The sequence below is a fragment of the Cetorhinus maximus genome, chromosome 24 (genome assembly GCF_964194155.1).
Source record: "Cetorhinus maximus chromosome 24, sCetMax3.hap1.1, whole genome shotgun sequence".
In the NCBI taxonomy this organism is placed as follows: Eukaryota; Metazoa; Chordata; class Chondrichthyes; order Lamniformes; family Cetorhinidae; genus Cetorhinus; species Cetorhinus maximus.
In genome coordinates this window covers 47,208,590-47,234,158 of record NC_135902.1, presented here as the reverse complement: position 1 = coordinate 47,234,158, position 25,569 = coordinate 47,208,590, and the positions used below count along the sequence as shown (strand labels likewise).

Genomic DNA, 25,569 nt, shown 5'->3' with positions numbered 1-25,569 from the left:
GGAGTTGTCCGGATACGGATTTAGTATTCTAGTGTCTTTGTAGGAACTACAGTTGGATAATGGGAGTTCCAGATCTAAATCTAAAACCTTGGGTTCATGGAGAGTGTAGCACTTTATATTCACGTGGAAAGATTTTCGTTGGAGATAAATGCCTTACAAAGATTAAATAAGACCGGCCAATAGCTTAGGAAGTAGAGAAGCCATCTACTAACCATAGCATGAGCCCATGTGCCCATGTTAATACCACATTCCATCAATTGTCAGCTTGGCGACAGGGTAGAGCAGCCTACCATGTACCCAAATCACGTTTTATATTAGTGTGTTTATCGAGCAGTTCATTCAGCATACTAATTTTAATCGTTAGATGTCATTTTAGCCTAACGTGCAGTTTGGGAATTCAGTGGGATCAGGTGGAATGCTAGCTTTATATTCTGCCCAATATTGCTTTTGTTGAATTCAGTAGAGAGTGAAACCGAGCAGGGTGTAAAACCCTCATTGCACCAGATCTGATCCAGTTTCCAGTAGGTCAGGTTAGTTTAAAACTGCCCACAATTATTTTCGGAAAATCAGTAAATATTTAGAGGTTCACTTTACTGGACTCTGTATGTACTGGAAGCCCAGGGGAGGAAATGGCTTCTGACAGTGCAGAACAAATGTTAAAGAGTTTTCCGCCTCACTGGAAAGATCAAACGCTTGGCGTGTCTGGCTCATTAGCTGACCCTGAAGCTTCTGCAAGGAGGATGTGCAAAAGCAGCCCTGACGAGGCTCTTCCCTGTGGGGAGTGTCCAGGGTAAAATCAGGGATGCAGAAGTGCGGAGGGCAGACATGAGCCCGTATCGCTCTGCTCCTTGCCACCATCGCTCACAAACCTGGGTAACTTGCACTTCTCCCATTTGATTCAAAGAAAATCAGAAAGAAATTGCATTTATATAGCGCCCTTCACAGCCATTCTGGTGTCCCCCAAGCGCTTCACAGCTGAGAAGCTCCTTTGAAGTGCGCTCCCTGTTGCAATGTAGGGATTATGGCAGCCAATTTGAGCACAGGAAGATCCCACGTGCAGCAGCGAGTTAATGACCAGACAGGCAGGCTTTCTTTTCCAGTAATGTCGGTTGAGGAATAAATATCCTTCCCCCTGCAGTGATCACTGAGAAATATATGCAGCTCCAAAGAAAGCAATGTGCTTGTCAAAACCATTTCATTTTGGAATGTAGACAAAAGGGAATAATCACTGGATCTGCATGGAAGTGCAAATTGGCTAGTAGCTTGCATGGCAATGTTTTAATCAATGGACTGTCTCAGGCTGTACATGGATCACACCAAAGCTGTATTACTTCACCTGCCATCGGGTTAATTGTGCGATTTGTGTTACATTTTCAGAAAAATGAAATGTATCAGATGCAATTTAATGTATTCAGTTAATTGGCAAAATGAAGCTACATCTGATGATTTTCTAATCATATCTTTTGTTAATGGTTGATAGCGTTAGAAAATGTTTGTCTCAGAAAATAATGCTTTTTGTACCTAAGCTATCCCCGAGGGATTGTTCGAATTACCCGGCTGCAGAGTTGCTTCAATTCACTGCTGCATTTTTCTCCCTTTATTTATTTATTGTTGATTGATGCTGCCGCTTTTGTGTTTTGTTGTTGATGCCACTTGTCCAGTTCATTCACAGTAAGTATGGGCGTCTTGCTAAATAAAACAAGCAGGAGGTGAAATGTGACATATCTCTGAGGAGCTCCGTAACCCAGTTCCTGGTTGGGAGGAGGTAAACATACAGGCGGTTAGAGGTCAAACCATTCTGCCTGGCAGGTGTTGAAGCCTTTTGTGCTTTTATTCTGAATGAAGCATTAAATAGCATGAGACTGAGTGGGTGCCGAATTAATGTTTACAAGTTGTGAGTAACAGAGTATTGCGTGAAAGCTGAAAGGGACAGTCAGTACTTCAGTAGTTAAAACACACCTATTATTGCTGAGCCCAGCAACTGCCATCATCCACATAATAGTCAACATTTTGTTTTCATTCTGTTGGGTAGGATTTAAGAATACATGGTTTCTTCACTAATTGTTAGTAGTTGAGCTACAAGGCTGTTCTAATAAATTGCTCTTGGCTGGGCCACTGTTAGGGCTGTGGCTATTGATTTTACTGTGCTTGTGGACAGAGTGAAACTGCGACTGGATTCCACCCAACAGCTGAAAGTGTCCAAGTCTCAACTTGTGAACATTGGCCACTTATACATGACAACAGAGGCCCGTTGATGTCTGAGGAGTTTGTCGGCCAGCTGGGAAGTCAGTACTTACAGAAACTGAGTGAGCGGGAAACTATAAGAATAGAGCACACACCAGAAAACATGTACTGTAGTAGAGAAAGGCACCAAACCGGACAGGAACCAGAACAATATCGCTGACTTACAAGCGAGACATTGGGTGTAGGGTTCGGAGCCTGTCCTACCATTCTATTACTTTATGGCCGATGTGTATTTTGATTTCATTTGGCCGCAGCCTCCCTCCAACTTTCCATTGCTAACTTCTAAACATCTAAAGTTGAAGCACATGAATTTGTGTAAAACGATGACTCAAGCACAGCTTTGCCACAGTTGGGCAGCCAGGAGTTGACACACCCTTGTGTTGTGTGAAGGCAAAGACCACTGCCGTGCTACCCAGTCATTTCTCCAGTGACATCACCAGACACGCAACAGCACAGTGAAATAATTGTTTGTGAAATCTGTTGGAGCTTCAGCTGCATAATTAGATGTTTTCAAGGTTTAACTTTGTTAATCTTTTCCCAGTAATTATTATTTTGTGTCTGATCCACAAGTTGGCAGTGCATTGCTTTCCAGAATGCCTTCACAGAGGCCCATTAGCATCTGAGTTTACAGAATTATGGTTGAGCCCTGAGACCCTTAATTTAAAGCTATCGCAACTGCCAGAAATATTAGCATTAGCTTGAATCTAAATTTGGTCGAACGTTTCAATAAATAGCCCTCTACTATTAAAAAAAAAAGGAAACAAGAGCGTTGGAATTCAAAAGCTAAGCAAACGTGTGGGAGTGAAAGGCCCACTTTTATTTTGTTTCTTTATTCATTCAATAGCTGCAAACCTCCATCCTTTCAAGAAGGGGAAGAAGGCGAATTATTCATGCGTAGCTACCAGCTTCAGTGCAGTTCACTGGATTGGCAGATGCAAGGCTTCTTTCTACAGAGCAGAACTGACCGTCCAACTTCTTAAATAGCTTTTTAAGAGCACAAAGACAGGGATGTTTTACAAATAATTGTCAGACATCATCAAACCCCAGCTGAGGATGTCACAACAGTACTTCCAACCCTGACTGTCTCAAAAGTGTGACCTGTAGGTAGAACGTCTCCTGATCAATGCGTGATGCTGTGAGATTTTGGTTTTTTTTTAATCATAGTTAATGGTCCTAAATAATCAATTTTCAGACAAATACGCTTAGACACACTGATTTTTTTTCAATAATTCAGTATTTTAATAACCGCCCCCAGACGAGAAGTGAAGGTCGTGCAGTTTGAATTTTCGTACTGCTTTTTGTGGTCTGTTTGGTAGACTACACTCATTTTGGCCCCCTCTTAAACGTCACCCCAATTAAGTTCCATCGTCAGCTGTGTTTTGGGATAGAAAAGCACCAGGTCTTAAGTTATCCATACATGCCTGCTCATCCTTAACCCCCATGAAAAAAATCCAAGGCAAGGTCCAATCTGAGAACCAGCCCTGTGAATCAGACAGTACAGAAGGAGGCCATTCAGCCCATTGTACCTGTGATAGCTCTTTGAAAGAGCTGTCCAATTATCCGCTCTCTCCTGCTCTATCCCCATAGCCCTATAAATTCTTTCCCCTTCAAACATTTACCCAATTCCCTTTTGATCATCAGGATTGAACATTCCGAACAGTTTCTCTAATGATGGAGGCATCTAAATAGCTTTGGCATAGCCACATAGCTTAATCCACTTTTTGGAAAACAGTCATTTTCTTTCTGCAAGTTTTCACTCGAGGGAGTTGAATTGTATTTCCAGAAGCTGAGCCCAGGAGCTGAGAATGAGAATGAGAATGAGGTTAAGAATTGTGGCAGCCTCTTATACACGATCTTCATTTCAAGAGTGGAAAGGCACTTTAAGAATGATTTGGTTACCTGAGCAACATGGAATAATGTTTCTGAAAAAGAGATGTACCACCCTTTCAACAACAGTTTTGAAATATTTGCACAGGCTGCAACATGAAGCAGCAGCCCACGCAAGGCAGTGTTAAGTGTCTCTTGAGATTTTACTTTTGGCCACTAGTTCGAGGGCAGATTCACAACGGAACAAAAATAACAAGCACTTTAAGAAGTTGCTTTGCTGAGTTGATATGATTTTTCAAACATTCATTCTAGGGTATGGGCGTCACTGGCAAGGCGACATCTATTGCCCATCCCTTTTTTCCCTTGAGGAGGTAATTGTGCATCTTCTCCTTGAACCACTGAGGTCCATGTGGTGAAGGGGCACCCACAATGCTGTTAGGTAGGGAGTTCCAGGATTTTGACCCAGTGGCGATGAGGGAATGGCCGATATAGCCCCAAGGTGTGTGTGACTTGGAGGGGAACTTGGAGGGTGACGGTGTTCCTGTACATCCTCTGCCCTTATCTTCTAAGTGGTGGGAGTCATGGGAGGTGCTGTCGAAGAGGTCTCACTGCATCCTAATTTACAGCATTAGTAGTGGCTTGGGCGCATCTCTTTGCTCTTATTTTGCAAGGACTCTGGCCAATATACGCATGAATCAACTCTTTCGAGGTTCTCCACACGCTACTACACTGCCACGTCCTCCAACCAAGACCCCATCTTGCCTGTCCAGTAAACCTACCATGATAGTTTCAACCCAAAGAATCAATAAGAAATAAAAATGAAATAAAAACAGAACATAGTGGAATTGTCCAGCAGATCCAACAATATCTGAGTGAAAGTTAGGCTAACTTAATTGAATCTAATCTTTCATGAGATCTAGCATTGAAACATTAAGCTTTCCTTCTCTTTGATCCAATCTAGTGTGTGTTTCTAACTTTTTCTGTCAAAGTTGAACTTCCCAGCTCTCCAGTACAAACTCGTCAATCATCTTCATAAACTCTTTGTCATAGTTTCAACTTCATCAGATCTCTGTTGGTGGAATAAGGGACGTGATCTGTTCATGCGTGTCACATGTGGGTGACTAGAAATTATTGTGTGCTGGGAGGTAGTCAGATTCTTTTTATGCATCTGTCAGGTTTCTGTGCAGGTTTATCCAGTGGATAATATTCTTATTGATTCTTTGAGTTGAAAATACCATGGCAGGTTTACTGGACAGGCAAGATGGGGTCTTGTTTGGATCTTGTGTCAGCGTAGTGTGGGGAGAACAGTAAAATGAGGAAGAGAGCGATTTATTAGAATAGGCCAGAGAAATTGTAGGAAATTCAAGGGAGAAACTGGAAGGAGAGTGAGTGAGAAATATTGTAGCCCGTTTAGAATTCTATGGCTGATCACTGTCACTCCGCACTTGCTGTTTTGTCCCTTTCTTTTTGCATTCCTTCATTCTCTGTTACTGTTGCTCCTTTCATTTATGCTCTTGCATTTGGATAACCACTTTAGCGTTGGGCCATATCCATTAGCAACACATAAGTTTGCAAGTCAATATATAGAGCCCACCCCTTGCAGCCCCTACATACCTCCCCTATGCACCCACCCCCACACACCTCCCCTACGCAACCTCACCCCACCACCTCCCCCCGCACCCAATTTGCACGATTCCCTTTTAACCAGTTTGCTTCCTCAAGTGAAACTTGCTGTTCTCCCTGCCAACACTGTGGCACAGCTGATTTGCTGTTTGAAAGTCCCCCCCCAAGCACTTTGATCCTGATGTGCACTTGCTCTGTCTCTTATGAAATAAAGTTGTGAGGCCATCGTCTTCTCCCTGTAAGTCCAGCTCCATCTGCCGACCACTTAAAAGACAAGAGGAACTCAGAGGGGCATGCGGGGAAGAGAAACATGGCACCAGCCTGTCATCTCAATGGTGCCATTGAGTCAGTTACTCTCATCCATCCACTTACCATCCATTTCTAGAGCTTATTCTTTGCATTTGCACATTGCAACTCTTTTTAAAAAGGAAAAGCAACATTGAAATAAGGAAGGATTGGGGGTAAATTATGCCACAGGCCTGTGCCATTCCTGTATTTGTAATGGGCAGCATGTTTGCTAATCCTGTTAGCTGAAATCGCTTAATGTCATGACAACGCCACAAAGAACAAGAATCTAGAACTAAACTATTTTGTCAGAAACATCTAGAAACTGATTCATCTCCGGTTTTCTCTGACCAGGCTGTGACGTTTTGGCCCAGCTGTAGGTGCATTTTTTCTTAGTCTCATCTGCGACCATCTCCTAGGCAGCCTTTTGTGTTCATTAGCTTGAAGGATAGTGAGAGTAAAGTGATGAAATCCAGGACCGTCACCCATCTAGTTGTGGACAAGGTTGTCCAAGTTTTGAGCAAGCTGTCCAGAAAATTACAAAAAATTGAAAGCTGACAGCAGAAGTCCCAGAGCTCTCCGAGTGGCCTAGATCTCTTGTTTCTTGCTGCTATCCCTGTAAAATTGTTCCTTATTAACTATATATCCACTACCCTTCTGAAAGCTACAATTGAATCTGCTTCCACCACCCTTTCAGATGGTGCCATCCCAGATCATAGCTCTTTGAGTGACGAATCATCTCCCCTCTGGCTTTTTTGTCAACTACCTTAAATCTGTGTCCTCTGGTTACTGACCCTCTAGCTGGTGGAAAATGTTTCTCCCTATCTGCTCTATCAAAACCCCTCACAATTTTGAGGAACTTTATTGATTCTCCCCTTAACCTTCTCCACTGTAAGGAGAACAATCCCAGACTCTTCAATCCTCCCACCGAAGTGAAGACCCTCATCCCTTGCACCATTCCAATAAGTCTCCCCAGCACCCTCTCCAGGGCCTTGAGGTCCTTTCTAAACTGGGATGCCCAGAATGGGACACAATACGCTCACTGAAGACCGACTATTGGCCTTTATAAGAAAAGGCTGGCTTGAGCCAGGCCCCCCAGTTTGGCTTTTAGACTTAACAAGTATCAATCCCAATTGAAATGTTCATTCTAAAACTCTACCATTTCTTAGACTGGTCATGGAATTCTAAAACTAGAAGTTATTTTATTTTGTAAGTCACCCTGATCAGAATATTCCGTATGTATTGTTTCGGAGTATGCTACACATCACAAATACAGTGGCATGGCGTCAAATGAGGTGACCTAGGAAACTTTCACCAGCCGCCTCCAGTCTTTCCATTCGACCTCCAAATTTACGCAAGGTCCTGGCTTCAGCCGCACACACGTGTGAAGTTGCGGATATTGGGAAAAGCTTTGCCTTGTGCGCTCTAGGCTCATTAACAGTTAAGACTCACCGTAACTTCAAAACCAATGCGTTGTTTGCCTCAATGTTTCATCTCTTCATCTTCATTCCCACAGGAACCGATCTCTGCAGTCAAAAATTTCAGCCGAAAGGTAGGAAAGCTCGGAGCGTGCACAACGGCAAAGGTCAAAGTTCATTGTTCGCTGTGTGCCCTGCTGGATGTGTGCGTGTTGGACGTGGGAAGTGATGGTGGGGGGAGGGGGGGTGGGTGGGCTTGGGGGAGGGCGGGGGTGGGGGGGTGGGCAGGGGGGTGACCTACAGGGGAATGGAGATGCGGCTAAGATTGGACGTGTTTAACTAACTGCGTAATGGAGGCTTTGACACTCGCTGTAGTGAGGCATAGTGAGGGTTAGGCAGAAGTATTGCGAGTTACTTCGATTTTCTGCCGCACGGCTTCTCCCTACTACATCCGAGGCAGAGTGAAACCTGTATTAAATTAGGGACAGTTTAAGGGACTGGCATCAGCTATTCTTCTTTTGCGGGTGACCTTAATGGTTATTGTATGTGCTGTTTAAAAAAAAAACGTTCCAATGAATGGTGAGTTCTCTCCCTCCCCCATATCCAAAGCCACATGGAAACCACTCTACCCCTGGCATTTGAGTCATGTCAGCATTGGACACCAGAGATAGAGCGGTTTCTGAGTGCAGTGTGCTGCTTTGTAGATTTTACAATGCGGGATCCTTGGGTCTCTCAATAAGTGTCTGCTTCTCGGGGGGGAGTTCATTTAAAGAAGTTTCACTGTGACTTTACAACTTTTTAAAAGTTAAGAGCCTTTTCAGAGTCTAAGTATTGCAAAGATGCATATCTTTCAAAGAATGGCAGTTTTACGCAAATAATAAGCCAAACCGTGTTGGTATTGATTCACTAATCTGCCCAGTCAACATTTCATTCAATTCAGTAACTGTCATCTGTATAAAGCTTGCATTAGGTGGGGGAGGGGAGCAGCTTAGAGATTTTTGAGACTCCGAACAGGACAATTATAGATGTTAATAACGGATCAACGTCACATTCTTCAATGAAGATTGAAGCAAATTTGCACTGAATTTAGTCAATAGACTTTGGAAATTTGAAGAAAAAACTTCAACATCTGCCAAATTAACCTTCAAACCAATATAATTTGGTACTCATTTTCACTGGTTCTTGTTTACCAATTAAAGAATCAAGGGCTGGAATCTTCCGTTCTAGAGTCTAAGTTTGGTGGTGGGCGCGGGAGTGATTGGAAGTGGGGATGGAATGGCTGACTATGTACGAGCTTGCACTGTTCAACTCCTTAAATGTGCACCAGTTCTTGCAGCAAGGACAAGCAGGTAGTCGCTGCACTGCCGTTAGCTCATGGGACGAAGGTCCGAGTGCCATATTTAAAGGGCACCCGGACATATTGCACTATCCCTTCCTGGACACGCTGTACTCTATCTCTCCCCGGACACCCTGCACTATCCCTCCTGGACACGCTGTACTATCCCTTCCACCTTTGCCCGACCTCTGCTCCATCCTTCCCTGCTAACCCTTCCTTCTTTCCTGTGCAGTCGTGTGTTCATGAATGTGAGCATTCTAATTTTTCACTGGTGGGGAACCTAATTTGGAGGGGAGCTTAATTCCAGTGAGGTGACATTTTAATGAGCATGAGGAGATGCAAATGCAAAAGGTCTTCCTGCTATTGTTCGTAAGGCAGCTCAACATTTAAAGTCCCGAGAACATAACTGTTAAAGTTCATCCCAACATTAGAAAACTGATTTTTGGCCTCACGCCAAATTAAGTTGCCCTGTCCACCAAGCCTCCTGCTGCTGGTGGGACCGGAAGGTTCCACCCCAGGATTTTCACTCAATTCAGTTTTGAGAAGCGTGCGTAATTACAACTGAATCTTTCTAGGTGCCAGAAAACTATTGCTCTCAAGTCATTTGATAGATTATCGTATCAGCCTCTGCAGCTTTTTCTAAATGACAGTGAAGGAGTGAGAATCTAGAACTTTCTTGTATCTAGAGAAGAACTTTGGTCCAAGCTGCAACACTTTCTTCTACATCGGTTTCAGGAAGTTAATGGGAACATTAACTGTGCAAAGCCTCTGTGCAATCCCTTTGGTTTATTTCATTGAGCTTCCACATGCCTATTTCCTTTGAGGAAAGTGCTTCTGATCTCTCTGGGCCACTTACTGTAGTATAAAGGTGTTTGGCATAGCAAGGGTTAATGTGGGACTGGAGGTCAGTACCGCCCACAATGGTGGAGAGGGACACATGACAGGAGACAGAGTTGTGTGCAGCTACTCGAATAGAAGTTAACATGAATTTAGCGCCTAATTTGGGCTATATACGTGTGTATATAGTTATGTGTACCAATAAACATTACTGTCCCACCCTACAATCCTCTGAAACTTTTCCTGAGATCTGCTGAACAAATCCTCACAATATGGTGGCAATTCATGAGCGACCTCAGAACCGGAGAAGCTGGTGAAGGACCCGGAGTCCGAAAATCTAAAAGATCTGAAACAAACGGCATCTTCACCTGGCTGGAATGCGCCTGAACCATGGACACACCTGGGGATCACCTGAGGGGAGGTTCACTGCAGACACCATGGCAATGAAACTGCAATTTCCAGCAGAAATGCACAGCATCAAGGTGATGCTGGGGCAGGAGACTAAAGACCAGCAACTCACCAGAGCAAACCTCAGCAAGGTACAAGGGCACAGGAAAGAACACAGTTAGGCGATGAAAGCCAAACTTCAGATTGAGCTCATGGATGAAGAATATTCAAATGGAATGGAAATACACCGTCAACATGCAGAAAGATCACGGTGGACCCCACAGAGAAAGAAAACCCGTATTCATACTGTGAAGGAACGAAGAAACGGGACAAGCCTATGGTGTCCGAACAAAACAGGTGGGTTATTGGTAAAGAAAAGTTCAACTCCAAAGACTTCGCCAAAAGCGAATCAGATCGAAACAACCAAGTGCTAGAAGCACAGAACACCACGAATTCAACTCCAAGCCAACAAAGCTTGCCCAAAGCAACTGAGCCTACCACTCCTCCAGATGTGATGAGAACAGGATCTGGCAGAAGTGTCAAACCTCCAGACTGTCAGAATTTATAAAGTCAGAGAATTGGTGGGGGTCTGCAGGAAGAAGGAGTAGCACATAAAGGAAAATTCAACTGTAAATTTGCTGGGTAAAGTCTTGGGGGAAGCGTAGAATAAGGGTGCTCGGCATAGCAAGGGTTAATGTGGGACTGGAAAACAGTACCGCCCACAGTATGATGAAGAGAGGCACATGACAGTAGAAAGGAGACAGAGTGGTATGGAGAGGTCAACATGAAGTTAGCTCCTAGTCTGTATTATACCTTGCACATATGTATATAGTTATGTGTTACCAATAAACACTACTTCAACCCTGACACGTCTCTGAACCTCTTCTTGAGACCTACTGAACAAACCGTTACAATACTTACCTATCGAATTAGTGAATAAATCGTTCCCTAATATCTTGGCTGCAACCTGATAAACTTGTTATATTTAAAAGCAACAGAAAGCAAGGTTATGGGGAAAAGGCTGGGGTGTGGGACTAAACTGAACAACTCTTTCAAAGAGCCAACACCAGCATGATGGGCCAAATGGGCTCCCCAAAACTGCAAAATTCTATAAATAATTAAGAGCAACAATTGAAACATTGAAAAACACCTCCTGTTGAATACACATGCAAACAACAATACCTTAAAATACAAAATAATAGCCAATCCTGCTAAACACCACATCCGTATCATTTTTTAGAAAGTAAAATACTTCAAACTAAAATAGGGGCCAGAAACTTATCTATGTGTTGCGGGCTGGGCAGGAGTGGGCAGGGGCGGGCGTGGAGCCGATTGCCGCCCGCGATCAGTTGCGCGCCGCCATTTTATGTGGACGGGACAACTACCTGTGCGGGCGGGGGGGAGGAGGGAGAGCTGGGGCCCGCACTCTTTCGAGCATGTGCGCGCAAGAGTGCAGTAATCCCCGTGAGGAACGGAGCTGCCTTGGGGATTAAATTGAATAAAAAAATTTTGTTAAAAATAAAGTGCGAAATTATTTAAACATGTCCCCCCCCCCTCCCCCCCCTAGGACCATGTTTTTATTTTTAGGAAAGTTTTTTCATTCAATTAATAAAAGCTTTAGGAAACCTCATCCCGCTCGTGGATGAGGTTTTCTAAAAAAACGCGAAGGCCGCTTGGCCTTTTCACCTGCCCACCAACCGTCGGGTTGGATGGGCCGTGTAGCATAACGACTTTAATTGGCCTTTTAATGGCCTTAATAGGCCGTTGACGGTTTGGCGGGTGCGCAGCCGCCTCTGGCGCACGCTCGCCAAGCGAAATATCTAAATGACGTGCGATGATATCAGGACACGCGCCCGACGACATTTTGCGCGTCGTCGTGTCGGGCCTGCCCTCCGGCAATATTCTGGCCATGATTTTGTCAGACACATCATCTTCCCTCATGCATTTCCATACATTACAGATCACTGTATTGATTTCAGCAGAAGTGGAATTTTCTGATTTAAGCGACATTTCAGTAGGTAGCTCACTCACCCACTGATATCACAGGGCGAGCTGTGGAGGTCAAATCCATGAAGAAACAGGAACCCCTGAGAACATTTCAGCTCCTAACATTTAGAAAGCGTGATACTGTACATTGGGCTTAAGTGCTTGCAACCCTGTTCCTGTAAATCAGGAGGGTTTAGCTGGTTGTAAGAAAACATCAGTGATATGGGGCAGAATATCCCCCCCCCCCAGTTGGGGGGTTTGGGGGGGTGGGGGGGGGAGTGCAGGAGCGGGCGTGTGGAGGCACGCCTCTGATTGGCGCCCCCCAATTGGGGGGCTATTTTACTAGGGTGGGCCAGTTAAGGCCTGTCCAGCGTGACGTCCGCAAGGAAGTGCTATGCACTCCCTGTGCGGATGGGCGGGGGATTCCCTGAGCCAAGCTTTCTTCCGCGCATGCGCATGAAAGAGCGCACTCATCTCCCTGAGACTAAGCACTCATGAGTTGGGACATGTCCATCACTTTTAAATACACTTTTATTAAATTTTTAAAAAACCTACACGAAACCTCATCCCGCCCGTGGATGAGGTTTCCTGCTTTTTCCAATGCCCGCCAGGGCTCCCGGCCTGCCCGCTAACCTCAAGGTTGGACGGGCAGGTCCACTAATGACGGTAATGACTCTGTCAATGGCCTCAATTGGCCGTTGACAGGTCGGCGGGCGCACAGCTGATTTGGCTGTGCCCCTGGCCGACCTGAAAATTGAAATGGGGCGCGGTGACATCGGGAGTTCCACCCGACATCATCCCGCGTCATTTTATGTGTCGGCGAGTGGGCCCCGCCCCACCGCTCGCCGACCGGGAAATCCTGGCCATGGTTCTTAAATGTAAACCTACATTTGCAGTTAGCACCGGCCGGGCCTGGTACTTGTACTAACGCCTTCAAAGAAAAATGCTCAATACTCAAACAGAATAATCTTTATTATAATAAACTCAAAAATCATGTATTTGTTAAAGGATATTAACGTCCTGTTAGTGATAAGGAAAAGGATATGATGTGAGCAGTGATGTGAATGCTGATGGCAGCAAAACACATATAAGAAGAAACATTTGGCTGTACAGGTACTGCATGAATGTGTTCAAATAGCTAAAGGTAAAGCTGAAGATCTAAGGGTCTTAGTAAACTTGACAATCATGATTTCCAGCAGGAATCAAAAACTCCAAATAATGCTGAACTGTATAGCCAGATCCCACATTCAGTACTGTTTCCCATTTGGTCACCAAGACAGAGAGATATAGAGGCAGTTCAGGGAAATACCTAGCGTCAAACATCAGAGTTATAAGGGAAGATTGGAGATCTGTAGGTATGTAGACCCAACGATTGGCTGATCGAATCAAACAACATGTTCTTCTGGCTGTTCGTCATAGGCAGAGTATGGACCGGCTTCAACCAACCCGTGCTTGCAAAACCCAAAACAAATCATCTACCATTAGATGTGTTTCTGCAATTGGGCAGCACTTGCTGAACAATCCTGAGTGCACTAATAGCTACACTAACAACCAGTTTAAGCTAATCAGTCAAGCTCATAATGTGGCTTATTTACGCTTGCTAGAAGTGACATTCATACGCAGGGACCTATTCTCTGCAAACAAAGGAATATGTTCAAGCCTTGTGCCTTTTTTGAATTACCCAGGAGCATGGGGAAACTATAATTTCCCATTGCTTTCTCCATGGCAACCCCTTGGCCACTCAGATTCAACTTGCCAACCAATCAGCACCCATTTTCTCCTGTTGTATAAATTGTGATTGTTTGAAATTTGGCATTCTTTCATTTGTCCTGATGAGTGCAAGATGAAGGCTTTGGCAACATGTGTCTCTTTTCAGCAATATTCAAGGTCTATACTAATAAGTGACTGTTCATCTTTTTTTTCTTATAAGCAATAAAACATTTCTTGTAAATGTGATTACGCTCTCCATGTACTAAATATTTGTAATAATGCCCTCAAAGCATAGAAAGAATAATCTTTAGTAGCAATACAACTTTAAAACCATAAGTTTGTAAAGGAGATTTATCTTGTATTAGTGATGAGATAGCGCTTAATTCTAGCAGGAATCTAAACTGTACTGAACAGCTGCAAAACATTTCCATGGTTATATTTTATCGACAAAAATAATTCTACAACAACACCATGCAGAAGGTCAGGGTGGCTTATAACATGATTTGAGATCAGTGGTCTCAGATTTCAATGTTGCTCCAGGCAGTACTGGTTCTGCTGAACTCTCCATTTATTCTATAAAGGATAAAGTCAGCCAGTGGAACAATCTGTTGTCTTTAAGAAGCCAACGCATAAAGGGTAGTGAAATTCATAAACCCCCCTAGAAAGGTCGTGGTTGCTGGGTCAGGAGGTTTTCAAGCATGAGGTCAATAAATTATTGTGAGGTAGGAGTATCAAAGGATATGGAGCAAGGGTCACTAAATGGAATTGAGATATAGATTAGTCATAATCTAATTGAATGGTGAAAAGGGCTTGAGGTTCAATGGTCTATTCTTGTTCTTATGTTCTTGAGTGACACTACTAAATTAAATTTATTGCCAAAATCTCTCCACCTTTCCACTCTCTCACTCAGCCTTCCCCTCTTCACTCTCTCTGCCTTTTTCCCTTTGCTTTCTCTTTGCCTTTCCACTTCTCTCTCTCTCTCCACCTTCACTATTTTATCTCCACCTTTAAGTACCTCCTCAAAACCCACCTTTGTGACCAAGCCTTCGATTACTCCTTGTAGTCTCTCCCACCACACTGCTCAATGTTTGCTCCCCAACCTACTGCAATTCCTGAAAAACCCTGTGTTTTATCTTCCAAAACTTTAAAGGCGCTGTATAATTGTGAGATTTTTTTTATTATTGAAACCTATTGCACAATCCCTAGTGCACCACACAACCAAAAGCAATTAACTCTTGAGAAATCTGGTCTGAAAATCTTGCCAAAATCTGTGACTTCGGCAATATAATCATAATGCAGGTATGAAGTGATTCCTCTGTGTTGTGCCTTTTTATTACACAATATTTAATTTTTAACATCTGATTATAAAATTAATTTTATCAGGTAGAATCAAGTGTACATTTACAGGACTAGCTTATATCTCCTGTTCATTACATTCAGCCTGTGAATTAACTTTGGAGTCCAGTGAGTTGGAATGTAAGAGTCAATCTCAAAGCTATTCAGATAACTACTAGAGAAAAAAGCTGTCACTAAATTATAAAGACGGTTCTGTCGTTATTTAAATTAGGAGGAGGCTACCTCACAAGCAGGAATAATGTCAAGAAATACTTACCATTCTTAAGATTTTTGTGGAGGCTTTTGGCATTTTTAGACAAAGTGCAAAGTCAGTTGGCATGCATTAATTGCTACACTGATGTTCACTGTGTTATGATTCTGATGACAGTGGCCTGACTGGCTATTTAAAAGGCCATAAATTCAACCAGAAAGTTCTGCATGAAAGGAGTAGAACAAAGGGAATGTTTGACAATATATCCATTTCATTATTCAGAGGAGTTTTAGCGCATGAGCCATGTTCAGTGTAACTGTGGAAAGAAGAACTCATGAGAAAGAGTCCGTCAGTTTCATTACCTCATAGGATGAGGCTTTGAGGTGGTAAAAAGGGAGACAGCACAGAGTCCCGTCCAGAAGGTGCACAAATGAAATTGGAGACTGAAATAACATGAAGGTTTATCCCATGAGTAACCAGCAATTATATAAGAGCCAGAGATTCTTTCTGGGAGCTGGTATTTAACAAAACTCTTGGTGTTGTCGATGTTGACAGAACCAACACACAGTGACGCCACAGTCAGAAAATAATACTTGCTCTGACTGCCATCTCTGAACACACTGGAAGGAATGCTCAAGTGTCTTGGTGTGTCTCTCAGCTGATGCCACTGTAGAAGTTACTATATAGGGTTATACTTAATGAAAGGTAAGGTGATTTGGTCATTCTCTATTATTATTTTGGGATGTTGCGATGTTTCGAATGCTGATGGCAGGAAAGATGTGGTGAAGATGTGTAAAGATCAGGAAATGATGATTTATAATAGCGAGGATTTTGTCTTGTTGCAATCTTCTGACTATGTACTTAGAGGAGAGGGTGAATCTCACTGAACATTTATCTAGTTCAGTGAAAATGGTTCTCTCTAAATGTGCTGAGCGACACTGGGTGCAACTAGCTGACACAATTTTAATGATCATTTCTGGGAGTTGTGGCAAGAGTTCCAAGATCCTTGAGATCTGATTGTAGGAATTTTTGCTGTTAGACCCTTCCCCTGCTCTATTCTGACAATCCAATAGTCCTCAGATAGTTGCACAAGCAGCAGTTAAGTTATCATGTTTCAACTGTACTTGTGTCACTTGCTTTTTCAGTTCTATGATTTCATGAGACCAAGCCTAGTTCACCATCACTCTGTCATTGCCACAATCCACCTCGTCTATTTTTCTATTCATTTCTTCTTGGAGCCAAAATCTCCTCCTTTGATTCAGTGACCATTTGTTTGAGTACTCATGTATACTCTGTAAGAACACCAGTCAGTCTCAGCTGCAATGCTGTGCTCCAGAGAGTTTGGTGATAATGGGTTGCAGGTGAGTCTTACTTTCATCACTGTTTTGGAGCAAAGGCAGAAGGTTTGTACCTATCTCCCTCCCTAACAGCACTGTGAGTGTATTGACACCAGATGGACTGCACAGGTTCAAGAAGGCAGCTCACCACCACCTTCTCAAGGGAAATTAGAGATGGGAAACAAATGCTGCCAGCAATGCTCACAGCCCATGAAAGAATAACAGAAACCGATTTATAGCAGTAGATTTTTTTGGTTCTCATGGTAGCTTTGAATTGGACTGGGGTCTGGATCCAGGGTGTTAGCAGACCAGTAGTGTGTATGGAACAGGGGCCTGGATCCAGATTGTTGGCAGCCCGCCCACAGACATCCAGTACTTCGTCCAAGAGTCCATTCTTCATGCTTGCACCTTAATAGAGATTTACAGTTTTTACTAATGCAGTATGCTTTTGGGGAAGGAAAAGGCTCTCCCTCACATTGAAGGCAATTTTCTGGAGGGCTTGGATGACCACACCATGATATTGGTGAAGTAGAAATTAATCAGTAATGTAAAGAGAGTGAATCTGAGCGAATGAAGGAATTCGAGAATATACCGGATTTAAGAGGACAGGAGAGGGCGAGAGGAGTAAAGCAGATGGGAATAACCCAAAAAGATAAAGAAATATGGGTGACAGAGGAGAAGCAAGAGTGAGTAACTGATGTAATAAGCAGAATGGAGAGTTGTAACAGTTTGAGGTATCTGTTATTACAATAATCACCTGTTATAGTTGAAACCTTCAATTTTTACCAAGGGACAAAGTTGATAATCCTGGGGTAAGAATTATTTTAATTAAGTTTTTCCAAATACAGGTATTGCATCTCAGTTAAGATCCACTGAGCTTCTATCTCATTATTATTCCATTTTTTTTTAGCTAACATCCTGAAATAAATAATTTCGCCCAGAGAGTGGTTAGAATGTAGAATTTGCTACCACCTGATGTGGTTGAAGTTAACAGCACAGACATATTTAATGAAACTTTGTGCATTTTTTAAACATTGAGGAGGAATGCAAAGTTAGAATTCAAGACTCCTCAAGTAAAATTAATTCAGAAATTCAGAGAGTACTTAAAAAGTCAAAAACTGCCGTGCTTGGGATATTTCCCACGATACTGTGGGCGATTTTCCCCAAAGCCACAGAGCTTCCTGAATTACTGTGAAGATTGGCAAAACTATAAGGGAAAGGAACAGAAGGACACCTGAGAGGAGAAAGATAAAATAAATTGAATCAGAATGAATCACAGGACCACACATTTGGCTCAGACTGTATAATAAGTAGTGTAGGTGAGTGACGCTAAACTGGGTAATCAAGACACAAAATAACAGCGGTCATTAACAGCATAACTGCTGAGCTGTCAAATCATCCAGTGGCTGACACACAGCTAAAGTGATGTCTCACTGTGAACCATTATGTGGAGTTGCAGAGCAGCGGTGCTGAAGCCTATTGTATATACACTGGCCAAAAGTAAATAATCGGATTGTTTGACTTGTCCTCCAGCTACAAAAGTTTTCTGTTACTTGCATTCCCTCCGTCCCCACCCCAACCATCAAGTAATCAAATCTGCTATGAATGTGAGGCAAATAAGAAAGGAATAAGTCAAAAGCTTTTGACAAACTACCTCGAAGCTTTGACAAATTGGTTAGGATGCTCATTATTGTAGAAACCGTTACGGGGATTTTTAGGGCAGCAAAGATTAAGTGTAATATATTCTGTTGAAATATTTCTTAGCCTGCAGGAAGGGGCTATTCCTGGTTGTGTTCCATTGTACCTTGCTAACCTACACGCAAGATGGAATGGAGAACGGGACCTATCTGCTTTCCTAAGACAGGGGTGTTCAGTTCTCAGCTGATAGGGACACCTGTTGTACCAACGCCCCATTCCCTGTCATTTTGACCCATGAAGCGCGAGAAACCCAGTCCATTTCGCCCCTTCTCCCAAAATCTGTGAGTAAATAGGTTTGTCCTGCTTGAACTCTGTGGGCTTGGAAAAGGGGTCAGATTGTAGGTCAACCGTAATCTCGTTGAATGGTGAAACTCGCTTAAGGGGCTAAATGACTTCCTTCTGTTCCTACATTCCAATTTTTAGCACCTTGCCTCATTGATATATAACTTTTAAATTGGAAAACACCAAGGTCTTTTAGCATCAGTAATTTGAATGCGTGCAAGTTAATGAGAACATGAATTGAAACTTTCTCTGTGGCTTTTGAGGTTTTTTGGCTCACAAAATGCTTGAATATCTATAACCTACATTTCAAAGAAGATGGTTGATTGTACAGATATGCCTGTTATCTTGTTGCTTGCTTGGCGTTTGCCTCATTATTTTAGAGTTGATATGTTTCATTTTATCATATTTTTTCAGTATAAATTCTCCATATTGAAAACTGCTTTAGACTGAGCTTTTGCTCTGCTCATCTACCCAGACTTCATCATGTTAGAAGACAAAGTAAAAGTTGACTGAGAAAACCTGAGAATTAAGAGGATTCCCAAGTCCGTCAAAGAGTAAAGGTAAAGTGTACTCTTTCTTTTTCTGTTTGCAGGAGTTTGAGAATAATGAGGGCGAGGATTACACAGGAGAATTCTCACCCCGCACCACGTCCTCATCACAGAATGGACCTGAGGTTTACATACTGCCACTCACAGAGGTTTCATTTCCTGTCTCAAACCAGCCATCTGCAAGACCAGGTAAAAAAAAAAGCACAGTTGGGTTTCCTTTTGAATAACGGCTTACGATACGGCTATGATCAACTAATGACGAATGGCATATCACTAGAAGGTGAACAAATTAACTACTTGTATTTAATTAATACACATTTTGTTATTGTCTGTGCTTGGACAGCCTCTAAGGACCAAAGACTGTGGGGATTCTGAAGTGGAATAGTTCCCCACTCCCAACGCTGATTCCTCCCTCCTGCTGATAACTGGGCTTCTAGCTTCCCCTCGACTCTGCCTGATGACTTGACCCAAACTGACCATGAGCTGAATATGAGGGAGTCTACATTTCTTTTGAATTTGAGATCCCTGCTGCTAAAGGAGATGGTGGCATAGATCTCACTGGGCTAGTAATCCAGAGGCTCAGGCTACTGCTCTGGGACATAGGTTCCCGTGGAACCAAACTCTGGTTAAGGCACTGCTTTTGCAAGTGAAAAGAGGAGAAAATAGATTATTTTTTAAAAAGGCAAAAGAAAAAGTTTAAAAATTGGATTCCAAGTGCTTTGCTTTTCTCTGTGTGTTTATCTTAATGATTGAGAGAAATTCTCCTTTGGTTGGCCTCTTCCATTTTGCTTTTATTTTGCTGATCAAGTTACCACAGCAGTTTGTCAAAATTTCACTCCGGCAAAATAAAACTCCAGTTGGTTAGACTGGAAGCAAAAATGTTCCTGGTTTTTCAATGCCCAGGATGTAGGTCCAGCTCTGCTGACAAGGCCTCTCCCCGCCACCTCATCCGTGTTGGAGAGGATCCTGAGCTGTTGGAACCATTGGGTTGCCGCTGATCACTGGATGCAAGGCCGCGCCAAATGTTCCTGTAGTCACACGCAGTGCCGCGCTTTTGCCACGTTGGATTGACTTGGCATGAGTGTCATTTCTGGGTTGGGACATCTTCTTGGTACCTTTCAAAAAAACGTCTGGCGCATTTCCTTGAAAATTTAGAAAAGTGAATGGAAATGCGACAGAATAGATTCTGATGGAGGCTCACATCTTGCTAAAAAATAACTTAAAGAGAAACACAACCCCGCACTTGGAGGAGATGGTAGCCATTTTCCCCAATACGTGGCAATGACATACTCCCCTTTTTGACATTCTTTTGAGGGAGTATGAGATTGTTCACATAAACTCTCTTACAGGGATTCTCTCTGGACAGATCTAGTGCATTGCTGTGGAGAATACAGACCCTGATGAATGATGATTGGTGCAACAGTGGCAAAACCTAGCAATAACCAGAGCCATCTGCTGCAATCAGACCAACACTATAGCAAATGTACTTTCCTACCGTTCCTCACCTGATGTAATCCATTATTCAGTGGTTGCATGCTGCAAGTACGAGGCCCTCTGTAATAGCACAGCAGGTTGATGGGCCACAGAGTTCCTCATGTGGCAATTTCTCAATCTTGGACAGACCATTGAGATTTCAGAATGACGACAGTTCCTCAGAGATAATAAAAGATTGGCAGCGATCTCACCGTGGGCCACTGTTGTTGGAGCACCATTCACAGAGGCTGAGGCTGAGACTATCCAGGAAGGGAGGAATCCTAAAGGAGCATATTTAGTCAAAAATAGTCACAAATAGTTGAAAATTTTTCAAAAATAGTTTATTGTAACTGGCTTGCGGTAACCTTAAGCTGTACATTTGTGTTCTCATTCTGTATATTTGCAAAAGTAACACTTAGGCCATAAATTTTCCCCCTTTGGGGGGATTGTGCGGGGGCGGGGGTGGGGGCGGGGGCAGGGGTGGGGGCGGGGGCGGGCGAGAACCCGATCGGTTCCCCTAATCGGGTCCATGCTGCCATTTTATTTGGGCGGGGCCAATTAAGGCCCGCCCATCGTGACACGCACCCGGAAGCGCTGAGTGTTCCCTGTGCGGGCGTAGGAGGGGGGGGGGGGGGGGGTCCCTGGGCTCTTTCACACATGCGCACTAAAGAGCGCAGAGATCTCCCCGAGGCACCTCCGCGCCTCAGGGAGATTTGTTTAAGTTATGGAAATTTGAGTAAAGGAGGGTAAAAAATTTAAGGACGTGCCGCCCTCATGTGAAACTGTCACATGAGCTGAGACGCGTCCATTATTTATTTCAAAAAGTTTTATTTAAATAATAAACCCTTCATGAAACCCCATCCCGCCCGTGGATGAGGCTTCATGAAAAATACGAAGGCCGCCTGGGCTCTTAAAGCTGGACAGGCAGCTCATTTAATTACTTTAATTACTCTTTAACAGGCCTTAATCCGCCTTTGACAGCTGGCACTTTGACACCCGCCGAATGGAATATCTGAATGGCATGCGGTGACGTCGGAACGCCCGCCTGACATCTCCGTGCGTCATTTTACGTGTCGGCGAGTGGGCCCCGGCCCCCTGCTCGCCGACAGGAAAACGCTGCCCTTAGGCCAGAATTATACGGTCCCTCTACGTTGGGGACGGGGCCATGAAATGCGGCGAGCCATTCTAAACTCCACTGACTTCGGCAGGACCGTAAAATCCCGCTGGTGTAAAATTCCGCCCTGAAGTTTGTCAAACCTTTGAACTTTCAGTTATGACCTTCAAACCCAGGATGCTTCCGCTTCCTCAACATGTTCGACAGGTTCTAACTGAAAACTTCCACTCCCTTTTAAATGATGATTTCTTTCAGGTTTTATTGTCGGCATTTAAACGATATCAAAATGAACCTTCAATCTGGCCTGCCAGTTTTCTTATTGTATCCGTAAAGGTTATTTTTTTGGGAGTAAATAGCACGGGGATGAAAGGGACAATCGCACGAATTTTTGTGGCACTACAACAGTGAAACTTTCAGCGCTCGCTGTCATTGCCCCCCTGAAACTGACAGCAACTTCTGGAGTCCGTACACGCCCAGTTAAACACATAAATCCAGAAGTTGCTGTCAGCGATGCTACTCTGCACTTTCGAAGTCCCCCTAGTCTGCAATTAATTAGAAATCACTGAATTGATGACAGCTTGGCCTTTTACACTATTAGCCTCGCTCTTGAAAAAGTTACACCTTGTTGATTAAGATGTAACTCGGTTTTAAATACTGTACTAAGTTCATAATTTCTGCTGAATGACCCCTCTGGTCCTGAAGAACTAATGCAGTGTCAAAAGTCTCCATTGTGATAAATTCCACATTTTTAAAGTTTTGTTTTTAAGTTTGTTTGTGATAGTTCACCTTAGTCCCACACGCGTGCCTGAATCATTTATTGCACTGCCTGCAAAAATGACATTAAAAAGTGCAGGGTAATCAGTGCTTTTCACCTCCTGGTTTGCTATCTGTGAGAATTCTTCAAAGGGATTGGCTGCTTACCCTGCTTGATGACATCACTGCTGCTGAATGCCTGGAGGTCCTTTGATGTAGCAACAGATTCAAATTGAAGTTGGGAAAGGGGGAACTCATGCCACAGAGATTGCTAGATCTTTGTCGGCAGCTTTCTTTGAAGATGGCATTGAGCACCATTGACCATTGTTTCTTCCGATCTCCCTTCACATCCAGTCTAGAGAATCGTAACACATGAGGCTGTCAGGTGAGTGAATGGTGCAGTGGATTAGACACTGTCCTTTCACATCTCGGTCCCAAGTTCAAACCCAGCTCAAATTTATGTCTCTGCCTGTAAGATATCCGTCTGAAATGAGTTGTTTGGGTAGTCTCGATTTGGCACTAATTAGCAATCTCGCAGCAGTGCTGGGAATTATCACACTGGGGCTCTAGTGGGTGCTTTTCTATGGTTCAGGCTGATGCACATTATTCTCAGAGTAGAGGGAATTTTATCTTGTGTGGGTTGTGCTATAACTCACCTGCTGCCACTGAGCACCTGAAATGGAAAGATTCAAATCTTAAGGAGCACAAGAATAAAAGAGAAGTCGCTATTAAGCTTGGCAGGCATATTGAGTCACAATTTAAAGAACCCAGTCCAGAACTCTTAACCTCATCTGCAGAGGATCCACGGTCTCCGCCCTAGAACTGTTCTTGGTCAACGTAACTTAGGGTTCAAATACGCTAACAGGTCCTGGGGTCATAGAACCTAGCTGTGGAGTTATACGGTGCTGTAATATGCTAAATGTACATTGGATGTAATTTATCTCCTCTATAATGGCATCCATGTAAATCACACAGTTTTAACATTCTATAACACTTGTCTTGATTGTTCCTGTCGGATCTATTTATACTTTGGATCTGTTTGCATAGTCCTCTCACCCTGAAACAAGCAGAGCAATGTTTCTCACATTGTAGAAGTGGCAAAGGAGGAGCTTTGATATGTTACATAAAAGGCAGTGGCAGTTCGGAAGATGAATTATTGATAGGTGTGAAGAGAACTGCTTTTGTTTTATCTTTCTCTGTTTCATCGATGCCGCTATGATTATTGCTCCTCTGAATTTTCCTCTCTTGTTCCACCTCAGTTCCCAAGTTTACAGTACTGCCTCCTCTTCCTCTTTACTGTATCGGAATTATAATATCCCTTATTTATAGCTCATTTTTTTTCCCCAGCTCCTTACTTCCCTCAGTCTTTTCCTTTCTCATGTGAACTAACAGACATTTAAAATCCCACGTCCTGTCAACACTCAGTCTCTGATTCTTAGAATTATAAAGCACAGAAGGAAGCCATTCAGCCCATCATGCCTATACCAACTCTTTGAAAGAGCTTTCCTGTTAGTCCCACACCCTTTCTCTTTCCCCATAGCCCTGCAAATCTTTCCTTTTCAGGTATTTAGTTGACTTACTTTATTCTGGGTACTGTTTGTGCAAAAATTGCCTACATAACAACAGCGATTAAAGTTTAAAAGCAATGAATTGACGGTGAAATCCATAGGGGCATCTTAAGGATGTGAAAGATACTAAATAATTGCAGGTAATTTCTCTTGTTTCCTGCATTTTAAGCACTGGCCCTTCACCTTATCTGATTTTGAAAAACCTTGCACTGCTAACTGTGTACGCATTTGTACTTCATCGCTGAACAACTAAACATTCCATATTTATTAGTGACAGCAAAAGGGAAAGTATGCGATCAATTCCTAACCTATCAGGGCGTAACGTTTAAAGAAGTAAAAATAAAGTGTGATCAATTTTGCTGAAAGGTGTGCATTTAAGTGCATTTAATCCACTTGCATTACAGAGAGTTGATATAATATATGCTTTGAAAATCAAAGCCTTTAAAGCTATAATGTTGTAGTCTGTTAATTCTCTTGTGAAAGAGTAACGTACAATAGTTCTTTGTTGAACGCTGCATAGGTTCCTGCATTGTATTTTCACCCCCTTCCTTGGAGAGATCAGTGTGAACTGCTGGAAGGATTTACAGGCTGATTAACAGCCTGACAGGCCACAACATGAGCTGTCCATGGCCGTAGCCAGCATTGTACCGACTCATAGCGTTAATTGGCTCTCTACTCCCATTTTTATGGGCTCACAGGATCCATAGTTTGAATCAGAGCTGATGAGGGACCACCCACGTCCATTGGACACAAGTTTCCTGCTGCATGTCCACCCAGACTTAAGAGCCAGAGGCCTAATCTCCATTTACTGGGAGAGCCTGGAGCTGGGTTGGAGCATCCGGACTGCCACTTACACAAATGCTTGCTCCAACTGAGCAGGTCAGTCAGCATCTGCGGAGAGAACAGGGAGTTAATGCTGGCACTTCATCAGAATTGGCAAAAAATATAAATGATTAGCATTGATAAAGGCAGGGAAGAGGAGCATAACTGGACACACACACACACACACACAGGCAGATGCACACACGCGCGTGCACAGACACACGCACGCTCAGACACAAATACAAGCATGCACAGGCATACGCATGCACAAGCACGCACACGAAACGCACGCACACGGAAACCCAGGTGTGTGTTGACACAAGCAGGCATGCGTGCTGACTCCCACATGCACACAGATGCAGGTGCAGGCAGAAAGCAAGTAGATGGTTAAATGACTGAAATGATATTAACCAAATATGTTTAATGAAAGAAATTGAAAGGATATGAAAAACATGTGAAGTAATTGTAGGAGGAGCTAAGACAGGTCTGAAATGGGAATGGGCAATTCTAGTTCTGGTGCCCAATGAAATGCGCTGTGTCTGTGCTTATTCCATGCCAGCTGTGCACTTCATACCATATTGTTCAGGACATCCTGTATTACTCACAGGCAGATGGTCAGTTTCCTCAGGTAGACAACAGATAAACATGTCCTTAAAGGGACTGCTGAAGGCTACCACCAAAAAGATATGTAAAAAATGTAAAACTTAACTGAATGCGAAGGTCGAAGGAGCAGCAGTGCCCACTCCTGGCTGTACATTGAACTGCGAGCTGCTTC

General features: G+C 43.3%; 1 protein-coding gene across 10 annotated transcripts in view; it reads left to right on the top strand.

Moving 5' to 3' along the window:
* aatkb (apoptosis-associated tyrosine kinase b) overlaps positions 1-25,569 on the top strand; it is a 302,389-nt gene that overhangs the window by 223,520 nt on the left and 53,300 nt on the right. For 7 of the 10 annotated variants that reach the window (XR_013580640.1, XM_078571176.1, XM_078571175.1 and 4 more), the window contains 2 exons: positions 7,496-7,531; positions 19,109-19,253. Coding sequence is in view for 7 of the 10 variants with exons in the window: in XM_078571176.1 (XP_078427302.1) it covers positions 7,496-7,531; positions 19,109-19,253 (181 nt within the window). In the remaining 3 variants the exon portion in view is untranslated. Of the gene's footprint in view, positions 1-7,495; positions 7,532-18,936; positions 19,077-19,108; positions 19,254-25,569 lie in introns of those variants that run through there. The other 3 variants (XM_078571183.1, XM_078571177.1, XM_078571182.1) reach the window with 3 other exon arrangements.